At 37.0% G+C, this 25975-nt stretch overlaps 2 protein-coding genes and 1 long non-coding RNA gene across 3 annotated transcripts; all 3 read left to right on the forward strand.

The window, feature by feature from the left end:
* The first annotated feature begins 1783 nt into the window (after positions 1-1783).
* On the forward strand, positions 1784-3438 carry LOC113074463 (SLAM family member 9-like). The gene is made up of 4 exons (XM_026247305.1): positions 1784-1854; positions 2014-2334; positions 3009-3322; positions 3403-3438. Exons 1-4 carry the CDS (start codon positions 1812-1814, stop codon positions 3436-3438), a joined length of 714 nt encoding a protein of 237 aa, XP_026103090.1. The 5' UTR covers positions 1784-1811.
* A 4592-nt stretch (positions 3439-8030) lies between these two features.
* Positions 8031-9113, forward strand: LOC113074483 (uncharacterized). The gene is made up of 3 exons (XR_003280655.1): positions 8031-8060; positions 8283-8597; positions 8808-9113. It is a non-coding gene; the product is annotated as an uncharacterized LOC113074483 (long non-coding RNA).
* Positions 9114-10676: 1563 nt separating this feature from the next.
* LOC113074464 (SLAM family member 9-like) lies at positions 10677-21457 on the forward strand (the record flags this gene model as incomplete). Its single annotated transcript, XM_026247306.1, has 3 exons — positions 10677-11007; positions 21037-21341; positions 21422-21457. Coding segments are annotated over 3 exons (672 nt in total), but the record flags the coding sequence as incomplete, so codon positions are not given.
* Between the last annotated feature and the right edge of the window lie 4518 nt (positions 21458-25975).

Below are 25975 nucleotides of genomic sequence, written 5' to 3' on the forward strand. Positions count from 1 at the left end.
CAGTTTATAGCATCTTGATGAAGTTCGACTAAAATGATTGACCATTTTCTTTTTGTTAATTACGGAAGTGCCTGAACTTTTGTATTTCGTGTCACTTAAGTGTTTGTGTGCTGCTGCTCATTTCTTCATGTGTGTTTTACTGCTGCGTCAGGAAATGTGAGCAAGAAAAAAACAGAGGGCAAGTATTGCGACAACTGACATGACAAAAAGAAAAAAACAAATAGTTAAAAACCTAAAGCCAATTTGAACTTTTAATTTATATATTTATTTTTTGTTAGTTTTCAGAAATATGCTTTATGTAATTAATGAGAAATTGTGGTAATCACCAGATGTTAAATTCACTCAACATCTGCATGTGTTTGTGTTTGTAGATGAGAAAAGTCTGTCAGAATACACACAGATCATCTACCGTCTGCAGATCACTGATCATCACCCAGAATACACCACAACTCTTCAGGACTGATCTATGATTAATATGACTGATTTAATTTCACAATCGTGATGAATGTTGACTCCATGTACATCTGCTTTAAGCTCAACTGAACTGCAACATGACTCATAATAAATACAGTTTATCATTCACATTCACATTTTGTTGAAATGGTAATAATAAATCACCAAAAGCATAAAAGAACAATGCAATATAACAAGGTTAAAGAGTAGCATTTTTTATAAAATAGAAACGTTTATTATTTAATTTAAAGCATATTGTAGATGAATCTGCCCACTTACTAAAAAATGAATTTGTGCTAAAACAGTGTCAGAGACACACAATGCTGTTCTATTAATACATGCTTGATTCTCTTGTAGATGTTTTATGATGTTTTACTTGATGTTTAAAGTTCATTTAGTATTTCTGTTTATTCAGATAAATCTGTTTTATTTCAATCAATTATCGTGTAAAAACGTTTGAAAAAGTTTCCTGATTATATTGTGTGTGAAGCACACAGTTTTGGAGTCAGATCTTGTGTTATTGAAGTCAGTGAATGTGTGTTTGAGCTGAACGCATGTGGTTTAATGATATTCAGCGATGTACACAATGTCAGGCGATGTTTGTGTTCATGAGAGTCTGAGATGTGGAGTTTTTTTTATAAACACAAATTAATCTTTTGAAGTTACAGAATTATGTTGTGATCTTCAATGTGATTTAAGGAGAAGATAAATAATTAATTAAACTTAGTCTAGAGAGCACAGACAGAGATGAAAAAAAAGACCACTAAAAACAGTTCTGTTTTAATGTAGAACTCTAGTTCAATCAGGTCCACTTCCGTCAATTATATTTATGACAATTATAATTGCATACAGTTAGTGTTGGCGGTATGGTTATGGCACTCCACACGCCTGCCCATGCAGCCATGCTTGGACAGAGCGGGGAGAGCAGCAAGGCCAACCCCCCTGGGGTACAGAACAAAACCATTATAAGCATATATAATTACAATTCACAATTACATGAGTTGTAAACAAAATGTGATAGAAACTGCTTCCAATGAAGGCACTGTAAAGAAAGAACAAGTTAGATCGGATTACAGGTTCAGTTGGTGGAGTTGGGGTTGGAGGAGGGAGTTAATTGCAAGCAGCGATGCAATGGAAGAGACACTGAATAATGGGAATTTAAATAGACCGCAGGTGATAGGTGTCAAGACTGGATTGGTACACGTCAGGAACAGCTGACTGTCAGCTGATGCAAGAGTGACTAACAGGGCCTGACTGAACTAACGCGATGCTCGATATTTAGGAAGTAGCTGCAGTTTTTTTTTCAGGAAGTCATTTTCTGTGTCTGAAGTGTCTCTCGGCTAGACGTCTGTATCACGATGTCCTCTCATCTGTGTGCTCTGATCCTGTTTGTTCTGTGCGGTGAGAAACTCTTGATACTTTCAGTCATAAGTGTGGCACATAAACACAAGTGCATTTCCACAAAAGAAACAAAAATGCACATTTTTACTTTTTATGATTATGATTGAGGAAATTAGATTATAAGTCTCTAATAATAATGTGATTTTATTTCATCTGCAGGTGTGCTTGGTGATACAGATGAGTCAGTGTCAGTGACTGAAGGAGATTCTGTCTCTCTTAACTCTAATTTTACTGAAATACAGAGAGATGAGCAGATTCTGTGGATGTTTGGACCTAAAGAGACAAGATTAGCTGAAATCTATAAGAACAGCATTGATATGTTTAACAGTAATGAGAGATTTGGAGACAGATTGCAGATGGACAATCAAACTGGATCTCTGACCATCAGAAACATCAGAAGAACAGACTCTGGACTTTATAAACGACAGATCCGCAGCCACAGAGGAAACTCAGACAAGACATTCATTGTTACTGTCTATGGTAAGACATATACGATTTTAACTTATTTGTATAAATGGATGTGAAGCTTATTATTGATCTGGTAGTAGTGAATCAGAAATGACTACACTAAAAAATAGGGTTTGTTAAAAATAAAATAAATTTCTTAGGTACTTTTATTTTCCACCAGGAATCTATAATCCAATATCCTTTCTTAAAACAGTCTGTATTTCTTACAATTTTAAACATACATTTACTGTAGTAATTCTATTATTGGCAGTCCTTTATGTGTAATAAAATATAGGCTGTGTCTGTATAGATGAAAACTGTAAATGGACTAGTGAACATAGCTGTAAAGTGCAATTTTTAAAGTACATACACTTAGATAAAAATCTATGATTGAAACACATTGTTTTGTTTACCAGTCTTCTTGGTTAATTTACCTTCACTGTATCCACCTTATTTTACAATGTGGAAGCATGCTAGTTTCTTTGAATGTGCAAGACTTTCATTTGGGGCTAGTTGAAACTATTTACTACAAACCAGTGTGTTTATATGTACAACAATAGATTAAAATAAAATTATTGATTAGTTTGTGATATCAAAGCCAAATAATGAGCTGCTTTGTATCACTAAAAATAACTGGAAAACTTAATACATTCAGGTTACAAATGACCACAAATGAGGTGAATTTATTGCTCTTTACATGTTTTCAGCTCGTCTACCTGTTCCCGTCATCACCAGTAACTCTTCAAACTGTTCTTCATCTTCATCGTCATCAGTGTCCAGATGTGTGCTGCTGTGTTCAGTTGTGAATGTGAGTGCTGTGACTCTCTCCTGGTACAAAGGAAACAGTTTATTGTCCAGCATCAGTGTGTCTGATCTCAGCATCAGTCTCTCTCTACCTCTGGAGGTGGAATATCAGGAGAACAACAGCTACAGCTGTGTGATCAACAATCCCATCACAAACCAGACTCAACACAACATTAACATCACTCAACTCTGTCACACGTGTCCAGGCATGTCAGTGGTAAAGTTAGTGCTATTTACAGACCTGGAAGGGTTCAAATGCACACTAATGTCTCTGTGTTCTTCTGTTTCTTTCCTCAGACTCTGGTCATTGTTGTGGTTCTACTGAAGCTGTGATCCGATTGGTCGTCTCTGCTCTGGTGGGCGTGGCTGCAGTTGCTGCTGTAGTTTATGACTTCAGATCTGGAAGAGCTCAGTAAAACAGAACAGAAAGAGACAACAGGGGGCGATGTTTTCAGATCTAACAACATATATATATATATATATATATATATATATATATATATATATATATATATATATATATATATATATATATATATTAAATACTGTACAACATGTTCAATTTGATGCCAAGGTGCACACAACCCTTCAGAATGAGTTGTTTTGGGTTAATTTTTGATTGTGTTTGGTTTTGAATCTCTGTTATGAATGTTATCAGCAACCCTGTGGGTTACAACAATGTTTATTTTTCTTAATTTGCAATATTTTTTTTAAATACAGTGTTATCTAAAAGTCAGTATATAAAGAATCAGAACGATGGATCCCAAGAGACGTGACTGAAAAGGTCAAGGACACCAGAGAGGAGGAAGAGAAAGGAATAGCCTTGCATAAAAATGGTTTCTTTGGTTTCTTCCTTTTTTTAAATAAATTATGTGTTATAGTTACAGTAATCAGTACTTCTTATTTTTTTGTAGAAAACAGAGATGATGGAATGGAAGAAGCCACTTCCTCAATCCTCAATACAACTATATAAGGAAAACCTGTAATGGCAAAGATGACCGTTGTATATACATGTCCCACTCCTCACACTGGAATGCCAATCATCTGCTTTTAACAGTCAAGTCGGGAAACATTTAAGCCTATCGTCTGGTTCCACTGATGCATGCGCACAGTTGAGGTTTTGCAAAGAGGGGAGACAATTTGGCGACAAATTAACTAACGTTAATGGTTAAAAATTTTAAGATGTTACCTTTTATTCTCCTTTGATAAGGCGAAAAAGGATTGCCCACATCCCACTCTGTTATTGCACCCAATAGAAGGTTACGTTACTGTTTAAAAAGGCGGCAGATTTGATATGCAGTGTATGTGTGCATTGTGTAAATATAGATGGTAACGTTATAAAAATTGTCTCTGGATATATGCTGACTCTATCCCTAACATCAATAAGCACAGCATTTCTTTAAGGTTTTTAAAAAAATTATTTTGTTTTGCAGGACACATAACGTTATACAATGAGATTACAAAAAATTCTGTCCATATCAGGGGTAGACAAAGCCAAGAAAAAGTGAGACACAAGAAGAACAAGACACAAGAAAATAATAATTCAAAATATTGTACTGTACACTGATAAAACAAATGACATTGAGCATTTGTTTAAGTGCTTGGCAAAACACCAGGATTCTGGATAGAGATGTGAATGAAGTTGGTGTCGTGAACCCTTGCACATGCGTAGTAAAAGTATAACCTGTGGGGAAAAAGGCATTTTAAACCTTATTTTGGGAGTCATCAAACTTTTGCAGCGATTTTTATCATATTTTACAGCTGTTTCTAGACATACAGTGCCAGTGAAAGTGCAGTTCTGACTCTATGCCCATTCATTTAGATAGGACCCTGGTCTTGTTAGTTGGCGTTGCTAAGTGACGTCCGAGTGGCACGACTTGCCTGAAAGGACTTTGCTAGACATTACAGGTGATGTGTGACGGGTGGATCAGTCATGCAAGAGGATTTTACCCCGGGCCAGTTTAGCCTGCGATGTTGACGAGATTCTCTGGTCTGTCCCAGACCAAAAAAGCGATGCTGGGGCAGACATTTTTTGTTGTTGTTGTTGTTGTTGTTTTGAGTATTGTACTGTAAAGGAAATGAAGGAATATCATGTGAAAAGTTCCTTGAGGTTGAGAACCACAAGCAAAACAACTTATTAAGGGTTTTTGGTTTTGGTTTTGTTTTGAATGTTGTAATGTGTTTTTGAGGGCTTGTGTGCGATGCCTGAAGGAAAAGTTAGTTTTTTCACCAAAAGTGAATGGTTTTGAGTGTAGAGCTTGATTTCGACATGAAAATAGGATGTTTGGGGAAAACGTTATGTATTTGTATTTTCTGTTTTGAGAATATGAGGCATAGTTTCGAGAAATGTTTAAGCAATCAAGAAAAACTGTAAAATTCATTAAACTAATTAATTAATGAGTCTAACATTAACATTTTAAAATGTTTCGTAAGCAGCTGATCTCTGTCTGACATGTTCAGATAAATCAACATTAGAGTTTATTCACCAAACTAAGTTTGTTAATAGTTTGCTGCTTTATCTCCAAATGATTCATAAAAGTTGTTGAATTCTCATTATCGCATATTTGTGATCAGTGTTGGGGAAATATAATTTTAAAAGTAATTGTGTTACTTTTTGTCACCTTGGCTGGGCTTGCTTATTTGTTTTTGTTTTTTTAATAACAAAAAAACAAAAGTTATTTTTTTTTTTGCACTTGTAAGAGCCCTTTTACACCAAAAGTGAAATGAATGGGTCTCAGGCTGAAGGAAGTGTCCCTGCTCCTCACTCTCAATGTCTCTCAAACAGAGACAGGACAGATGTCAGAGAATAAAGGAGAAAACTAAAATAACTTGCATTACTTATCTGATGACTTCGTTACATAGAAGAACAAAATAAAACTCAGATTCCAATCTACAAGAACTCACGTGGAAAGATTTGACTTCCTGGAGAGCTTTGTATTAAAACACAAAACTGTTTTCTGAGAAAAAAAACAAAACTCTGAAGTCAAAAGAAGAGTATACATATTATAATCTAAAATATCAGTGTGGCAGAAACATCACCTGATGATAAATTCACTCAACATCTGCATGTGTTTGTATTTGTAGATGAGAAAATTCTGTCAAAATACACACAGAGCAATTGGGGGTTTGGTGCCTTGCTCAAGGACACCTAAGTAATGGTACTGCCAGCCCAAGACTCAAACCCATAAACCCTAGGGTTAGGAGTGAAACTCTCTAACCATTAGGCCACAACTTCCCAAAGTGGATGTCAATCCCTTTCTGTCGGCTACCCAGAAAAAGGAGCTGCAACAACTGGTCGGTCAATTCTCTGATGTGTTCTCCCCCCTCCCTGGGAGGACCCATGTGCTCCAACATGACGTCCGCACACCACTCGGAATGATCATCAGGCAGTGGCCCTACCGAGTTCCAGAGACTCTGCGACACGCCATCATAGAGGAGATAGAGGAGATGCTGAAGTTGGGGTTGATAGATCATCGCGCACGCAGTGGATGAGTTACTCGATCGCTTAGGGAGAGCCCGGTTCATCTCCACCCTAGACCTCACCAAGGGGTACTGGCAGGTACCATTGACAGAAGAGGCCAAGCCAAAAACGGCGTTCTCAACCCCCAGTGGCCACTGGTAGTACCGGGTTCTCCCCTTTGGCCTCCACGGGGCCCCAGCCACTTTCAAACGAATGATGGATATCCTGTTGAGGCCCCACCAATCCTACATGGCCGCCTACTTGGATGACATCATCGTGCACTTGGACAGCTGGGAGGACCACTTGGAGCGACTTCGGAGGGTGCTGGTGGACCTACGCCAGGCTGGAGTAACTCCCAACCCCCGTAAATGTCATCTGGCCCTCTTTGAAGCTAAGTATTTGGGCTGCCAGGTGGGCCGTGGCATTATCAAACCTCAGGAAAAGAAAGTGGCAGCAATCCTCTCGGCGCCACAGCCCACCTCCAAAACCCAGGTACGAGCCTTTTTGGGTTTGACGGGGTCCTATCGCTGCTTCATCCCTAACTTCTCCTCCTTAGCAGCTCCCCTGACAGACCTGACCAGGAAGGGTGAACCGGAGAAGACTCCCTGGGGACCCGCCGAGGACAAAGCATTCCGGCGGGTGAAGGTGGCACTCACCTCGGAGTCGGTTTTCCGAGCCCCACCATTTCCTGCTGCAGACGGACGCCTCCATCACCGGGTTGGGAGCCATCCTCTCCCAGATACAGGACGGTGAGGAACACCCGATGATTTACATCAGCCGAAAGCTGTCCCCAGCGGAGCAACGATACGCCGTTGTCGAGAGGGAAGTTTTGGCCGTCAAGTGGGCATTCCTAGAACTCAGGTATTATCTCCTTGGCCAAAAGTTCACTCTTGTCACTGACCATGCTCCCTTACAGTTGATGGTCCTGGCCAAGGACACAAAGCAAGAGTGACCCGCTGGTTCCCCCCCATCTTCCCGTTGTTCAACAGGGTCAGGACGATGCTTGGGGGGGGGGGGGGGGGGGGGGTGCGTGTCCCGAGGTCTCATCAACGTTGCTCTGGAAACCAAGGAGAAACAACTGCACCCACTCAGCACGGGCTGGCCGGCCACAGCTGAGCCTCATCAAGGGACATATAGAAAAGCTGCCACGTCACACACACTGGTGAGACATGTCCCCAAAAGACTCTGCAATAACCGTTACTCTTCCTTTCTCCCAGAGAGCAGTGTGTGACTGGCCAGCCCCAGCGTGTGAGCAGAGCACAGACACCCAACATTCGAAAGCACAGAGGACAGACTGTGGAGCACCGAGCACCAACACACCTCACCTGGACACATTGACATGAGGCGTGCCTTCAATAAATTCACCCTCAAGGGCCTTTATTGAATTCCCCTTGTCATGTGATTCTTCACCCCATTACAATATCTGAAATGAGAGTTTCCAGAACCAGAATTATTTTATCTCAACTGCGCCCTCTCCTCCTGTTTATCCCATGCTGTAAGTAACTTTTCAGCACATTTTTTAAATTACTAAATACTCTGAATTTTGTATTGACATTTTTTTTTCTGTCTGTCAAGCTTAAGGAAATTATATATAAAAAAACAATGAACAGAATAAAGATTTAGAACAGTGTTTATATATGTCAAATAATTAATTGATAGATCTGTTAATGATATTATGTCTCAGTCTGATAATAATATCGTGTTTTATGTATTTCAGGTTTGTTTGGCGATGAAATGAAGTCAGTATTGGTGACTGAGAGAGATTCCATCATTCTAAATACTGATATAAAAGTACAGACCAAAGATATGTTATTGTGGTTGTTTGGAGCACAGAAGAGCATTGCTGAAATATATTACCAGAACATGTTTATGTATGACAGTAATAAGAGATTTGGAGACAGACTCCAGGTGGACAATCAAACTGGATCTCTGACTATCAGAAACATCAGATCTGAACACACTGGACTTTATAAGCTACTGATCCTCAGCAACAGAGAAAACTCATACAAGCGATTCAGTGTCAATGTCTACAGTGAGTAAAGTATTACTCTAATAATCTAATTTTAATATTACACTGTTTGTGAATGTGAGAAACCTTGTGTTTGTGCTATTGTTTCATCTTCCTACTAGTCAGGACCATTAATTTCCCCATTTTTATATGCACACATCTTTAGAAGTTGTCTTATTTTGTTAAATATATTTTGGAGATTCTGGATAATGTTTTTCCTTGATTATTTTCTAGCTCATCTGCCTGTTCCTGTCATCACTGCAAACTCTTCACAATGAAGAACACTGAACAGTGCTGAGGCTCCCCCGACTAGAGTGTACAACAAAACATCTGAATATTCGAAAAATTTGGTGAAACTGATTACAGGGATATAACTAAAGACAGGACAAACTAACAAAAACAACTGCGGATGACGCCACGGAGGGGTGTGTGTGTTTTCACCAAGTACCACATGTTTCTGGATCAACATCCCTATTGATCCTGGAGCAACGTTCCAATCAACCAATCAGAATTGAGATATAACTTTTCAAGAAATATCTGTTTTAGGCTAAAAATCAGGGTTAGGTGCTTTTTCACCCTTGTTAATCAGCTATCATTTCCCACTGATTTTAGGAATAAATAATGGGTAGGGTTAGGTTTAGGAGTAGGGATTGGGTTAAGTCTATATTTTTGGACAATAATGTTGATCCAGATTCGTTGAAAGATGTTGATCCAGGAACATGTCTTACTTGGCAAAATCACGGCGACTGCCATGAGCGGAGCCATCTTGGATCAACCCAAGATCATTTATTGTTCTCTCACACACTGAAGGGATAGTAATGAATCACCAAAAGCATAGAATAAAAACAATAACACAGCTAAATTAACAGTATGCATATAAAATTGGAACTATATTTAATACAATAAAATAGTAATTTCTACTAAAACAATGTCACAATGGTTTTTCATGTGGGTTTGTTATAATATTTTAATTTGTTATGATTCTCTAAGGTAGAAGTTTAGTCACAATGTTTTGATGTATTGTGTAAAATATTTTATTTCAGAAGTCATTTGTTATTACATTGTGAGTGTGAAGCAGCACATGTTGATGTTTCCGAGTCAGATCTTGTGTTATTGCGGTCAGTAAATGTGTGTGAGCTGAATGCATGTGGTCTGAAATGCTGAGAGGATGTTCAGATAATGCACACAGTTTTAGACGGTGTGTGTTCTTGAGAATGTGAGGGGCCAGTTTCATCTCACAACCACAAATAAATCTACCGAGAACCTGTTAGACTCAAACCTGTGATATATATATATCTGAAGTGAGAGTTTCCAGAAACAGCATGATGTTCTCTCATCTGTGAGCTCTCCTCCTGTTTATCTCGTGCTGTCAGTAACTTTTCAGCACATAAAGAGTGTATCAAGTATCAATCTCATTGTATTATACATGCCTAAGTACATTAAATATATTAAATTCATAAAAAATAGTCTACATTATAAAACTGACCGGAGATCAGTTGCTTGTTCATGGTACTAAACATACGTACTAAAACTTGATGTTGTGCTAAAACAGAGTCATTGATTCATTGATCAGTGTTTGATTCATATGTGGATATTTTACAATTTAAATACAGTAATTTCTCATTTAGAACATTATTTCATTTCAATAAATGATTGTCAAAACATTTGAAAGAGATTTGTGATTGCACGTTCATGAGATGTTTTGGAGTCAGATCTTCTGTTATTGAGGTCAGTAAATGTGTGTCTAAACTGTGAGAATGTGGTTTAAAGTGCTGCAATGATCTTCAGCTGAAGCACACAGTGTTAGATGATGTTTCTGTGTGTTCATGTTCATGAAAGTGTGAGATCTTCTGCAGTGTTTTCTTACAACCACAAAGTAACTTTCTGAAAACCTGTTAGACTGAAAAATACCTTTGATAAATCTCTGAAATGAGAGTTTTCAGATCCAGAATGATGTTTTCTTTCCTCTGCGCTCTGATCCTGATTGTCCTGTGTGGTGAGTTACTCTTTTAATCAGGAAATGGGGTTTATAATTGTTTTTTATTTAATTTAAATGTAGTTGTCTAATAATTACAGTATATTGCATTTATATGATTTTCAGGTGTGTTTGGTGATTCAGATGAAGTGAAGTCAGTGTCAGTGACTGAAGGAGATTCTGTCTCTCTAAACACTGATGTTAAAGTACAGAGAGACGATCAGATTCTGTGGACGTTTGGACCTAAAGAGACGAGAATAGCTGAAATCATTAAAAGAGACCAAATAAACTTTATTTTTGTCAGTAATGATGGAAGATTCAGAGACAAACTCCAGATGGACAATCAAACTGGATCTCTGACCATCAGAAACATCAGATCTGAACACACTGGACTTTATAAACTACAGATCATCAGCAACAAAGAAACCTCAAACAAGAGATTTAATGTTTCTGTCTATGGTGAGAAAATGTATTAAGATATTTTATAGATCTTATGTTAAAATATGCATTCAAAGCTGTTCTTTTATTATTATATGTATGCTTATTTATATTTAGTATGCTGATAATTTTTATGATCACTACCTTCATTTATTCCTTTTGATGCTTATTGATTATTGTTTTATATGTTTCTACAGTAGATGGATGTATAATCCATATCAGATGTTTATTTCCTGTAGTTTAATTATTTAATTATGAACATGTTAAACCTCAAGTATTGTTAGATTTACTTCACTCCTCTCCTGACTCTCTGTATTAATGAGATCTCATCTGTTTTCTCTTTCTAATCGCTTCAACAATTCATATTTCAGTGAACACAGAAGAAGATATTTTGTATAATGTTGATAACAAAACAGTTGCTGGTCCTCACTGACTTATACAGTATGGAAAAAAAAAAAAAAAAACACATCGAAAGTCAGTAAGAACCAGCAACTGTTTGGTTACCAACATACATCAAAATATCTTCTTTGTGTTCAACAGAAGAAAGAAACTCATACTGGTTTGAAACAACTTGAAAGTGATGACAGTATTTTAATTTTTGGGTGAAGTATCCCTTGAAGGGAATTACAGCTTTTGTGATTTTGTATATGTATAATATTATTTTCAATATTAACTAAGATTTTTCACATTTAATGCTTGGATAGTTATTGTAGTAGAATAAAGTCATGTAGAATAAACAGCCAATATCTACAAAGATTAATATAATACTGTAGACATTTCATGATCTATAATTTGTTGTCCTAAAATGACATTTGTTTCTCTCGTGTTCTCCAGCTCTTCTGCCTGTTCCTGTCATCACCAGAGACTCTTCACAGTGTTCATCATCATCATCATCATCAGTGTCTAATTGTTCACTGCTGTGTTCAGCTGTGAATGTGAGTGCTGTGACTCTCTCCTGGTACAAAGGAAACAGTTTATTGTCCAGCATCAGTGTGTCTGATCTCAGCATCAGTCTCTCTCTACCTCTGGAGGTGGAATATCAGGAGAACAACATCTACAGCTGTGTGATCAACAATCCCATCACAAACCAGACTCAACACAACATCAACATCACTCAACTCTGTCACATGTGTCCAGGTCTGTCAGGGGTAATGTTAGTGCTCTTTACAGACCTGAAAGGGTTAAAATGAACACTAATGTCTCTGTGTTCTTCTGTTTCTTTCCTCAGACTCTGTTCATTGTTGTGGTTCTACTGAGGCTGTGATCCGATTGGTCGTCTCTGCTCTGGTGGGCGTGGCTGCAGTTGCTGCTGTAGTTTATGACTTCAGATCTGGAAGAGCTCAGTAAAACAGAACAGAAAGAGACAACAGGGGGCGATGTTTTCTAATCTAACAACATATATATTAAATACTGTACACAACATGTGTTACATTTGATGCCCAATTGCACAAAACCTTTTAGAATCAGCTGTTTTTGGATAATTTTGGGTTGTGTTTGGTTTTGAATCTCTGTTGTGATCAGCAACCTTGTTTCTTTTTCTTCATTTGCAATATTTAACAAATACAATCTTATTTAAAAGTCAGTAAAGAAAGAAGCAAAAAAAAAAAAAAAAAAGGATTTGAAAAATAATTTTGTGTTTATACATAGACATAAGAGATATATAATAACTGATCGCTGTGAGCCTCAGCAAGTTCCTTCTCCTGTAAATGACAGCAGCTGAGCAGTGAAGGGAGATCAAAGCTTTTAGGATCTTTGAATCAACTGAACCAATTGTTCTGAAGGCGGTCAAACATGTATAATGACACCTTTTACAAAACTATAACAAATGTTTTCATGAAAGTGTAATCTTTTAAATATGATCTACTATCCTAATTCAATACAGTTAAATATGAAGATTCTGTAAAATTGTGTTTTATTTGTAGTGTTTGTTATGTGTGTTATTAAGCAGGGCTTCATTAAAATAAAAGTATCATTCTCCTTGTAACGCCTTATACACGCCTAAGTATTCAAATACATTAAATGGATAAAAAATTTGTCTATATTATAAAACTGACTGGAGATCTATTAGACGCTTGTTCAAATAATCATAAAACATATAATACTCACAACAATGAAACAAGAAAAAAAAAGAGAAGAAAAAAACGTTTAAAACAAACTTTTTTTATTTTTTATTAATTAAAACAGTTAAGAAAAGAAAGATTATACATAAAATACAATGCAGTAAGTTGGATGTACAGTAACATAGTGCTCATTCAGGACATGCATAGCTAAACAGATGAGTTTTGGGTCTAGATTTAAAATTGGCTAATGTTTTAGTAGATCTCATTTCTTCTGGAAGCTGATTCCCCTTGTTTTGTGCGAACCCTTGGTATTTCTAACTGACTCGATCCCAATAATCTGAGCTGTCTGTTTATATTCAGTTAACATATCTGCAGTGTATTTATGTCCCAGTCCATTGAGTGAAAGTACTTTCAAATCAGTCCTAAATGTTACTGGATGTAACTGTAATGTAACTTATTTCTGTTGTCATGCACAGATGTTTATGTATCTGCTGGCAAAAAAATAAATAAAAAATAAAATAAAAAAGCACTTATAGTGAAACATTCTTTCTGTACTTATTGCTATTATGTTTGTCTCCAGTTTATACTATTCTAACTCCCAACTACATACAGTTAACTACAGTATCTATTCTGTTCACCCTGTCCATCTCCAATGCATTTTAAGAGGATGATTATGAAAGTATTAAATATAATCTAGAGAACACAGACGAAAGAAGAAACATGGAGAGAAACAGGGAACAAAGACTCTTAAAATCAGTTCGCTTTTTTCATCTATCAGTCTAGATTAAGAAAAGAGATGCAGCTTTTGTTCAAGAAGTTCCGTGTCTAAAGTGACTCTCAGCTTCTGTATTCTGTATGTCCTCTCGTCTGTGTGCTCTGACCTGTTTGCTCTGTGCGGTGAGAAACTCTTAAAGGTCCCATGACATGGATTATTTCCTTTTCTTTAAATGCTTTTTAATGTTTCCTTAGGTGTACTTATATTGTTAGTATGATTTTTACATTTAAAATTTAGAAATAAAAAGCATTTTTAGATCCTGATATTAGCCCTCTGGCTTGAATGCTCTGTTTGAAGGGGCGTGTCTGCTGTGAGACTCCGAGTAAACCACAACTGTTGTGATTGGCTGACATCTTTGCATTCAAAATGCGTTCATGTGGAACCCCTCTCAAATATATATATATATATATATATATATATATATATATATATATATATATATATATATATATATATATATATATACTATTACAGCTGTCGAGATTAACGAATCGTGGATTTGTTGATTATATAATTATTTTTTCGATCTTTCCCCATCACATGAAAGGCTGCAGTGATGAGCATCGAGTAGACAGAGTCTGTTTATCGCGTGGATGCAGTGATCTCGTCATTATTGCAACACGTTTTCTCACAAAATGCTTTCACCACAGCTAACAGCAAACACATGAATACAGTAAGAGCTCCGTTGTGCAGCATAACAGCGTCATTCATTGTAACGGCAGTTTGGGCAAGTGTGCAGATATACTCGCGATGTGTAACAGCTCCGGAAAAAAGCGACCGTTCTTTGACCGCTCTCTGTAGTTAAATCACAATTTAAATAACAGATTTGTTTCATGCTACTAAGAGAAACAATGAGAAGTTGATCGTTTAGTCACTGGCTTGATTCACTGATGCATAAACAGTATTAAACGATTTAGAAAGAAAGTCTGTGTGAACTTGAATGATTAGCTACCCATCAGAAATCACCGATCACAGATCAGGCATTAATGAACACTGTTACTCACTGTTTGTGCCGGTGCTGTCGAATCCATATCATAAAAGTCTGTTTGTAACGCCTGTGCTGACATTGCGACTGAATTATATGTAAATATTTGGGCGGGCAAAGCAGAGAAAGGGGAGGTAACAATTCTCGTTGCAACGTCACAACGAGGAGATTCAAGATCAGCCTGATTGAGCTTCCATTTTCTCAAAGGCAGAGAAAGATAGAAAAATCTCAATTTACACCGATTCAAATTTCTAGAAACTTGGGGACCATATACAGGCTAGGGGAACTCATATTAAACTTAAAAAACTTCAGAAAGTGAAATTTTCATGTCATAGGACCTTTAATATTACATATTACTGTATATACAAATATGGTTTACCCTTTTAATTGTGTTTCATTAAACTCCAGAAAACTTTTTTTATATTAAGTCTCTGTCTGATAATGTTTTTTTATTATTGTCTTTTTTTTTTTTTTTTTTCATTAGAACAGACACTGGACATTCCATGTTACTGTCTACGGTAAGACAAATATATTTTAAAAACCTCTTATAATAGACACAATGCTGCTTATTGGTCTGGCAGCAGTGAATCAGAAACAAAGGTCAGTAAATGCTGTGTTTGAGCTGAATGCATGTGGTTTAATGTACTTGGAGGATCTTCCAATGGCTGATTCACACAATGTTAGACGATGTCTGTTTGTGTTCATGTTCAGGAGAATGTGAGACATACAGGTCTTTCTTAAAACCACAACTGAACCCTCTGAAAACCTGTAAGACTTTTCAGATAAAGAGCAATCCAGAATGATGTTGCAATGGAAAATTGTTTATGCAGTATGTTTGAGATTGACAGGGAGTTTCTAGAACATCCAGATGAGGGTAACTGAACTTAGAGCAAACTCTGAACTTGAACAAACACCAGTTCTCTTTATTTAGCTGTCTATGTTTAGCTGAACTTTTGTTCAGGAAGTCGCTCTTCTGTGTCTGACGTGACTCTCGGCTGGACTGTATCTGGATCATGATGTAATCTCATCTGTGTGCTCTGAAGTTTGACTAAAAGAATTTACCATTTTCTCTTTATAAATTGCAGAAGTGTCAGGAAGCAGGAAATGTGAGCAAGAAAAACCAGAGGGCAAGTATTACGGCAACTGACATGACAACATTTTTTTTGGTTTTATGAAATATGCTTCATGTAATAAATAAATAATTGCCGAAACATCACCTGATGATAAATAGACTCAACATCTGCGTGTGTTTGTGTTTGTAGATGAGAAAAGTCTGTCAGAATACACACACATCATTGAACATGTGCAGATCACTGATCATCATCCATAATACACCACAACTCTTTTTTAATTTGTATTAATAAATACAATGATTAATTTGATTATTTCATTTAATTTCACAATCATGATGAATTTTGACTTCAAGTACATCTGCTTTAAGCTCAACTGAATTATGTTATGACCTTCAGTGTAATTTAAAAAGAAGATAAAGAATGAATTAAACTGTCTAGAGAGCACAGACAGAGATGAAAATGAACAAAGACCACTAAAACCAGTTCTGTTTTGATTTAAAAGTCTAGATTTAGGAAGCAGCTGCTGCTTTTGTTCAGGAAGTCATATTCTGTGTGTGAAGTGACTCTCGGCTGGACGTTTCTATCACGATGTCCTCTCATCTGTGTGCTCTAACCCTGTTTGTTCTTTGTGGTAAGTAAAATACTTTTATAATACTTTTAATCAGTAAATGTAGCATTTAAACACAAGTGCATTATCACAAGAGAATAAGAATACATATTTTACCTTTTAGAAGTGCATGATTAGCTCCAGGAAAATTAAATTATTTAGTATCTGTCTAATAATAATGTGTTTTTATTTCTTTTGCAGGTGTGTTTGCTGGTGATGCAGATGAAATGAAATCGGTATCAGTGACTGAGGGAAATTCTATCACTATAAACCCTAATATTACTGAAATACAGAGAGAGGATCAGATTCTGTGGATGTTTGGACCTAAAGAGACTCGAATAGCTGAACTCTATATGCAGAGCATTGATATGTTTAACAGTAATGAGATATTTGGAGACAGACTGCAGCTGGACTCTTTCACTGGATCTCTGATCATCAGAAACATCAGAAGAACAGACTCTGGACTTTATAAAGTACAGATCCGCAGCGACAGAGGAAACTCAGACAAGACATTAAGTATTACTGTCTACGGTAAGACAAATATGGCTTCAACTTTTTTGTATAAATGGATGTAAAGCTTATTATTGATCTGGTAGTAGTGAATCAGAAATGACAACACTAAAAAATAGGGTTTGTTAAAAATAAAATACATTTCTAATCTACTTTTATTTTCCACCAGGAATCTATAATCCAATATCCTTTCTTAAAACAGTCTTTCTCATGTGTATTTCTTACTATTTTAATCATGTATTTATTGTAATAATTATATTATTGATGGTCCTTTATGTGTAATAAAATATCTGTAGTGTCTGTATAGATGAAAAATGTAAATGTACTAGTAAACATAGCTGTTAAGTCCAGTTTTTAAAGTAAGTACACTTAATGTTTTACCATAAAAAATCTATGATTGAAACACAGCATATTGTTTACCTGTCTTCTTGGTTAATTTACCTTCACTGCCCCTTACGAAAAAGAAGTTTATTCAAGTGTGCTATTAGTATACTTCTTTTATACTAAAAATAGTAAAGTATGCTTTTAGTACACTTTTTATGTCTTTCTCAGAAATCAACTTTATGTACTCTTCATAAATATACTTAAAATTACATTTAAGCATACTTGACTTATACTAACAAAAATTCTAAATATATTTGAGCTATACTCTGAATCTGTGTTTTCATTATTATACGGTAGAGGGTGCTAATACATATCTTCTGTACAGAATAATAATAATAAAAAAAACACAAGTGAAGAAGAAAAAAGAAACGACAGATGCTAACACGTTTTTCGCCAGCGTTAAGTGTTAGCTATCTGTTCATCAAAACATAAAACATTATTTACCCTGTTTGTATCTGCGAGGTGTTCATTACACATTTTCCCTGTGTGTTACGTCAGTAATTAATGGCTGTCGAATGTCTGACTTGACTCAATGTATTTTGCCCCGCACCCCAAACATATGATTCGACTATCAGTCGAATATCAGCAAGATTCGAAAATTCAGTTTCGACAATGAAAATCCTTGTCGAGGAATGATTGCATTGATTTCTGAGCTGGAGTCTATGAACTGCATTCTGACATATGTGTCCTTTTTATCCAAGTGAGTGAGAGCTAGATGTAGGGAGGTTGTGATGACATCATCTTTTGAGCATTTTGGGTGGGACGCAAACTGTAGTGGGTCTACCCATGTGGGGGGCAGCAGGTTCTTGATGTGCTTCATGACAAGTCTCTCAAGGCACTTCATGATAATGGGTGTGAGTGCAATGGGTCAGTAGTCGTTGAGGCTGGACACTGTGGACTTCTTCGGCACAGGGACGATGGTGGTAAACTTGAGACACGCCGGGACAATGGTGCTGTGAATGGATGTGTTAAAGATGTCAGTGAACGTTACCTGCACCTAAAATATTTTGGCATAATCTTAATTCTAAAATTCGTAAATTCATTTGGAATGGCAAGCTACCAAAACTGAAATTTGGAACATTGCAGCATTCAAAACATTATGGAGGATTAGCGCTTCTGAATTTCGAATTGTATCATAGGTCCTCTCAAATCGAATTCATTAAGGATTGGCTAGACCCGCTCTCTAGGGTTCCTTGTAGAGAGATAGAGGAGAGCTTAGCTGGCAAATACATCTTACAAGAAATACTGTTTTCCGGTGCCAAACAACAAGCAATGTTTGCAAGCTTTTGGTCCAATCATGGCCTACACAGTAGTCAATTTCAAACATATGGAAAAATGTATACATTTTTCGCATATTTGGCACACCCATACACCTATTTGGTATAATAATTATATCCATTCAGGAGGTATACCAGTTTTCTCTAGAGACTGGATGCAGAAGGGCATTTATAAATTGAAAGATATTGCTGGTCCTAAACGCTTGTTAAGCTTTCAAGAACCGTGTGAGAGGTATGGACCAGAACCCTCTTCTTTGTTTTTATATCTGCGCCTAAGGTAGGCCATGAAGGCCTATGGGGTGCCCTTGGGGGAAACACTTCCTATACATCCGATCATTGCTTGGTTTGAATCGTACTCTTCTAGTCACTTTATTTCATGGATGTACGGGAAGGCCTTAGAGGCTTCAGTAAATCGCCTAACTATAAAGCATGCATGGGAAAGAGATTGTGAACAACAGGAGGATGTCACCGACTGGGGAAGAGTATGGCAGAACATTTTTACTTCATCTAGGAATCCTAATCACCAACTAATTCACTATAACTTCTGTCACAGAACTTATTGGACCCCACTCAAAAGACATCATATTGACTCCTCCTTCAGTCCTTTTTGTGATAAATGTCCTGACCAACAACTTGGTTCCTTTTTCCATATGATATGGGAATATGAAATTGTCTACCTGGCCGGTTTAACATATGCAAAAAAAAAAAAACTCATGGCTAAACACTGGCTCCCACCACATAGCTTGGATATATTGAAGTGGTTGTTTCAACTTTGGGACATTATAATGATAGAAAAATCCACAGCTTGGGTGAACTTGGCTCAAATCTCAACACTAAAAATATGGAAAACAGCTGCTGACAAGGTCTCCAAGTATATTGCACAAAGCAATGTTCAGGACTCAGTTTGAACACTTTAACACTTTATCCCATTTCTTTATTTTTATTGTTTTTGTTTTTTATAAATGTTTTTTACCATTCCTTTGACTGTTTTTCTGTAGACTTCAGCCAGCTGGTCTGCACATCCTCTGAGCACTTTGCCGGGAATGTTGTCTGGTCTCGCAGATTTTCATGGCTTAACTCTGCTCAAAGTCTACCTCACATCATCTCTGGAGAAACACAGTTTGTGGGAGGGGGGGAGGGGGGATGAACTTCCTTGCAATGGCGTAATTCTGTGCCTCAAAACGTTCGTCATTCAGTGCATCTGGGAGAGAGGCATCATTGCTACAGGCAGGTGGTGAGGGCCTGTAGTTGGTGATGGTTTGGATGCCTTGCCACATACGCCGAGAGTCGCTGCTGTCCCTGAATTGGTTGTGGATTCTCTGGTAGTCAGAGAATCCTGAGACAGTTTGGCCCTTGCTTCTCTTAGTGAGGCCTCATCAACCTGTTCTGAAGGCAGAGTCACGGGACTTCAGCAGTGCACGCACATCCACAGTCATCCACGGCTTCTGGTTGGCGTGTGTAGTGATTGTCTTGGAGTATGTGACGTCATCAATGCATTTACTGATGAAGCTGGTCACCAATGACGTAAATTCCTCCAAGTTGATTGAGTTGCAAGTTGTTGCAGCCTCTCTGAATATGCTCCACTCAGTCTGTTCAAAGCAGTACTGGAGAGCAGAAATGGCTCCTGCCGGCCAGGTTCTAATCTGTTTCAGAACCGGTCTGTCACGTCTGACAAGCGGTCTGTACGCTGGAATCTGTCTGTACGTCTGTACTGTCTTGAGCTTCACATGATTAAAATCTCCCGCGACAATAAATAGTCTGTCAGTGTGTGTATTGTAGTTCACTGATAGCCCCATACAATTCTCAGAGTGCCTCGTTAGATTTAGCACTGGCGCTAGCGCTAGGAGGAATCTACACTCCGACTACAAACACTGTGGTAAATTCCCATGGTAAATAAAAAAGGTCTACATTTAACAGCCACAAACTCCACAGTGATGAGCAGTATCTAGAGACCAGTACAGAGTTCATGCACCATTTTGTGTTTTGAGCAGGGTCTATCGATGATGTATATGAACATTGGTTGTACCGCTGTCCATAGAACGTTAACAGTATCACAGAAATAGCACCTTTTGGATCTAGAGTGGCCACTGCGAGCTGCTGTCGCACCGGCATCTTGGAACCATGCTATTTTAGTTGAATGTGCAAGACTTTCATTAGGCGCTAGGTGAAACTATTTACCACAAACAAGTAATTTTTTCTGTATGACAATAGTTTAAAATAAAATTATAAAAATACTAGTTTGTGATATTAAGCCAAATAATGAGTTTGCTTTGTATCACTAAAAATAACTGAAAGTGGATGACACAGGAAGCCTTAAAACATTCAGGTTACAAATGACCACAAATGAGGTGAATTTATTGCTCTTTACATGTTTTCCAGCTTGTCTACCTGCTCCCGTCATCACCAGAAACTCTTCAATCTGTTCATCATCATCATCAGTGTCCAGATGTTCACTGTTGTGTTCAGTTGTGAATGTGAGTGCTGTGACTCTCTCCTGGTACAAAGGAAACAGTTTATTGTCCAGCATCAGTGTGTCTGATCTCAGCATCAGTCTCTCTCTACCTCTGGAGGTGGAATATCAGGAGAACAACATCTACAGCTGTGTGATCAACAATCCCATCACAAACCAGACCACACATCTGGACATCACTCAACTCTGTCACACGTGTCCAGGTATGTCAGTGGTAATGTTAGTGCTTTTTACAGACCTGAAAGGGTTCAAATGCACACTAATGTCTCCGTGTTCTTCTGTTTCTTTCCTCAGACTCTGGTCATTGTTGTGGTTCTACTGAAGCTGTGATCCGATTGGTTGTCTCTGCTCTGGTGGGCGTGGCTGCAGTTGCTGCTGTAGTTTATGACTTCAGATCTGGAAGAGCTCAGTAAAACAGAAAAGAAAGAGACAGCAGTGGGCAATGTTTTCTAATCTAACAACATATATATTAAATAATTTACAACATGTTCCATTTGATGCCAAGGTGCACAAAACCTTTCAGAATTAGTTGTTTTGGGTTAATTTTGGTTTGTGTTTGGTTTTGAATCTCTGTTGTGAATGTGATCAGCAACCTTGTGGGTTACAACAATGTTTATTTTTGTTTATTTGCAATATTTAAAAAAAAATACAGTGTTAACTAAAAGTCAGTATATTTACAATACAAAATTAATACAATACAAAATAACTGATCGCTGTGAGCTTCAGGGGCCTGTTTCACTAAGGAGGTTCAACCAACTCTGAGTTTAAACTTGAACTCTGAGTTGACTTACCCTGAAATGGGAAACTCTGAGTTTTCGGTTACAGAACAGCTGAAATGAGTTGGTTTAATCAACTCTAAATTGACTGACTCTGAATTAAGTGCATGCACCACAACTATAAAAATCCATTACCAATAGAGCGGCGATATTACGATTCACCATGGCAACAGGTCCCGCCAAAAAGCTGTCTGCATACTTCAGACTCGATACAAATGTAATTCTTCTCAGTGTTATAATATCACAGGTGAAAACTAGCAGAACGTTAGATTAATGAACTAATAGTTAATAATTTTATGGTATCTCATGAGCAAAAAAAAAATATAAATTAATAATATTAATAATAATATTTTAAGTGCATTTTTCCTATTTTACAAATGAACTGCAAATAGAGTAAGAAAAATACAGCAGTGGCTATTTACACTAAGGGGAATTAACATACTTTCTTAGCGATAGATCCTATTTACAGTAGGCTAAGTGCAAGTAGCTCTATATGCTATTTACAGAAACAATATACAGTGAAAATTGTGATATATTCTATTTACCATGTAAAAGTAGCAGTTCTTTGCAACAGACTAAGTGTAAATAATAATTAGATGCTAGTTATACTTTATACTGGCAGATACATTTGCACCTCAGCATTGTTATCCATTAACAGGATGCAATAATAACAGATTGTAAATTATTATATTTATTACAATTATAAGTAATTTCATCATTATTAAACACTCGTTAGGCACTATACTTCCACTTTTAGAACATTTTGTTCATTTTTATTGAAAATAAATTCTAATGTGACATGTGATGGGAAAAGTGGGAAGAACTAGCTCGGCAAAATCCGGACTCTAACCCAATCAATCGCGTTACAAGCTAGTATTCCGTGCCCAAATCATTACTGCCTACACAACTGAACCGTTATTCACATGTGTCGTATTTAACCTTATGTGTCGATGGAGGGTGGAGCTACAGTAGATTTACACTGAGTAATAGACACTCAGAATAATCTTGTTTTCCATTTGCATTAAGATTATTTTTATTACCACACTGGCATATCATTTTACTTAAGTGAAATGCACTTAATTTAGATCCCCCCAGGAAACAAGACTAAGTATCTTATATCATTTTCTTATATAAAAAATAAATCTTTATTTTATTATTTTTATATATTTATACATATATTTGTACTTGGAAAAAAAGAAAGAAAAAAAAAACACTTAGTAAGAAGAGCATTTTTCCAGCATGCATTAATGAAGTGTTTAAAAAGGGGGAGGAGACTGAAAGAAACTCTGGGTTTATCGAAGAAAACCTGCTCTAACCAGGTTAGGTTCATAGAGTAAGTTACTACGGTAACTGACTCGGAGTATAAGTTACTTCTCTTTCAGAAATGTGCTTCACTTACCCTGCTTTCTCTGGTTTGACAAACCTCCCATTCTGAAACAGAAAACCTAGAGTTTCCCTCATTTCAGGGTTAACATACCCATCTCCCTAATCTATAAACACTATTTCCCTTTTTGACAGCATAGCTTGAGCTCAATTAGCACATAGATACCCACGTGGAAACACTATGAGTTAAAATTTATCACACACCAATCAGAACCTTCAATAGATAGATAAAAAAGCCCCAGACAGTTCATTCATGTGACGAGTGGGGCTGGGCTGAGAGCCGTGTGAACGGAGCTAGGCCGGTGGAGTGATTGGAAATCAGCGACACCTGAGACACTCACCGGTCTCGAGTCTCACGGAGGAGATTGGAAGGATACAAAAGAGGACCGATGACAGTGAAGGATGAGAAAGGACCAGACCTGGGCTTTATTTTGTGGTTTGCTTTTGTTTGTGCATGGCAGTCATCCGCGAGGGGCTGCCGTGCTGTTTTGTGTTTATTTTGTCTATAAAGTTTAGTTTGATTGTCCGTCGGTTTCCGTCTCCTATTACAATTCAGTTTTGAAACAATATATCCCAAGAGACGTGACTGAAAAGGTCAAGGACACCAGAGAGCGGGAAGAGGAGGAAGAGCCTTGCATAAAAATAGTTTCTTTGGTTTCTTCCTTTTTTTAAAGAAATGATGTGTTATAGTTACAGTAATCAGTACTTCTTCTTTTTTCGTAGGACACAGAGATGATGGAATGGAAGAAGCCTGACTAGACACAGAGACAATTTATAAGCACATGCCACTTCCTCAATCCTCAATACAACTATATAAGTAAAACCCGTAACGGCAAAGATGACCGTTGTATGCACATGTCCCGCTCCTCACGCTGGAAGCCAGTCATCTGCTTTTAACAGTCAAGCCGGGAAACATTTAAGCGTATCGTCTGGTTCCAATGACGCATGCGCACAGTTGATGTTTTGCGACAGTGGAGACGAATTGGTGACAACTAACGTTAATGGTTAAAACATTTAAGACATTACCTCTTATTCTCCTTTGGTAAGGCGAAAAAGGATTGCCCACATCCCACTCTGTTATTGCACCCAAGAGAAGGCACATAAGTGTGGCATATGTACTTATAGTTTACTTTAAAGTTATGGAGCTATATTTTACTTTAAAGTTATGAAGTTATATTTTAATTAAAAGTTATGGAGTAACTTTAGAACTGTACAAATCTCCGTCTTGATTCAATTCAATTAAATTCAAGTTTATTTGTATAGCGCTTTTTACAATACAAATCGTTACAAAGCAACTTTACCGAAAATTATTTTTCTACAATATTTAGTAGTAGCTTATAAGTTGTGACTGTCAGTTTGTGCACGTATGACAGGATTTTTAGAAAAATTAATACAAGACGTAGTCAGCCAGATGATGAACATTATTAATATTATAAATAATTAATAATTATTATATGATGCAGTCACACTTGTAGCAAGATGGCGGCTGAGTGGCACATGACAGGTGATGTGTGACGGGTGGATCAGTCATGCAAGAGGATTTTACCCCGGGCCAGTTTAGCTTTCGATGTTGACGAGATTCTCTGGTCTGTCCCAGAACAAAGATGTGATGCTGGGGCAGAATTTTGTTGTTGTTGTTGTTTGGAGTATTGCACTGTAAAGGAGATTAAGGAATAGAACATTTACAATTAACAATTAACAATGTATACACGTGTCCATCATGTGAAAAGTTCCTTGAGGGGAGAACCACAAGCAAAACAACTTATTTAGGGTTTTTGGTTTTGGTTTTTGTAGTATTGTTTTGAATTGATCTCACCAGTATGTAAGACTATTTTGTAGTGTGTGTGTTTTTGAGGGCTTGTGTGTGATGCCTCAGGGCAAAGTTTGGTTTTTCAGCAAAAGTGAATGGTTTTGAGTGTAGAGCTTGATTTCGACATGAAAATAGGATGTTTGGGGAAGATGTTATGGATTTGTGTTTTCCGTTTTGAAAATATGAGGCATAGTTTCAAGAAATGTGTTTAAGCAATCGGAAAAAACTGTAAAATTCATTCAACTAATTAAAAATGATTCTACATTATAAAACTGAGGGAGACGCAAACAATCAACACAAGAAAGTAACTTACATACAAAAGAGAAAAAAATAAAGCTTTTTAAGCAGTTTTAGTATTCAAATGTCCCAACCATTTTTATTTATTTTATTTTGTAAATATATCATTACCAAACAGTTCGGACTACTGTGGAAGAGGTGGAGTACTGATGCAATAATTACTACTAACAGAGCTCAAGATTCAGTAAGATGTGTTTGTTGCCCCCTCAAAAAAAAAACTGTACATTGTATTTTTTCTTGTTTAAAGGACTTAAGATCTCGAATGATCACCCTCGTGATCTCTTCATAGTTTTAAGTGCATTGACTATGAATTTTGGCTTCAGTTCAGTTCTTCTGTGTCTCTGTGCATGTACTTACATGATCTTGAAACATTTCATTCCATTTCTCCATGTGCTAATGGTATTACATTGTTGTTGTTTTTTCTATATAGTTATGCTGTAAGCATATGTAGTATTTTTACTGTATTTTCCTGACGCGTGTTTGTTTTCTTGACTAATGGACATTATCAGACAGAGTATTCAGAGGTGTCTTTCAGATGATGATCATTCAGACTGTATTATTGTACAGCTCATCTTATTACAG

This window comes from Carassius auratus, unplaced genomic scaffold, assembly GCF_003368295.1.
Source record: "Carassius auratus strain Wakin unplaced genomic scaffold, ASM336829v1 scaf_tig00014789, whole genome shotgun sequence".
NCBI lineage: Eukaryota > Metazoa > Chordata > Actinopteri > Cypriniformes > Cyprinidae > Carassius > Carassius auratus.

What these genes read in the sequence shown, in the direction of transcription:
- LOC113074463 (XM_026247305.1), top strand. Translation starts at nt 1,812, where the DNA reads ATGTCCTCTCATCTGTGTGCTCTGATCCTGTTTGTTCTGTGCG. An exon ending in ATTCATTGTTACTGTCTATG is followed by an intron (nt 2,335 to 3,008) that starts GTAAGACATATA and finishes ACATGTTTTCAG; the next exon opens with CTCGTCTACCTGTTCCCGTC. An exon ending in CGTGTCCAGGCATGTCAGTG is followed by an intron (nt 3,323 to 3,402) that starts GTAAAGTTAGTG and finishes TTCTTTCCTCAG; the next exon opens with ACTCTGGTCATTGTTGTGGT.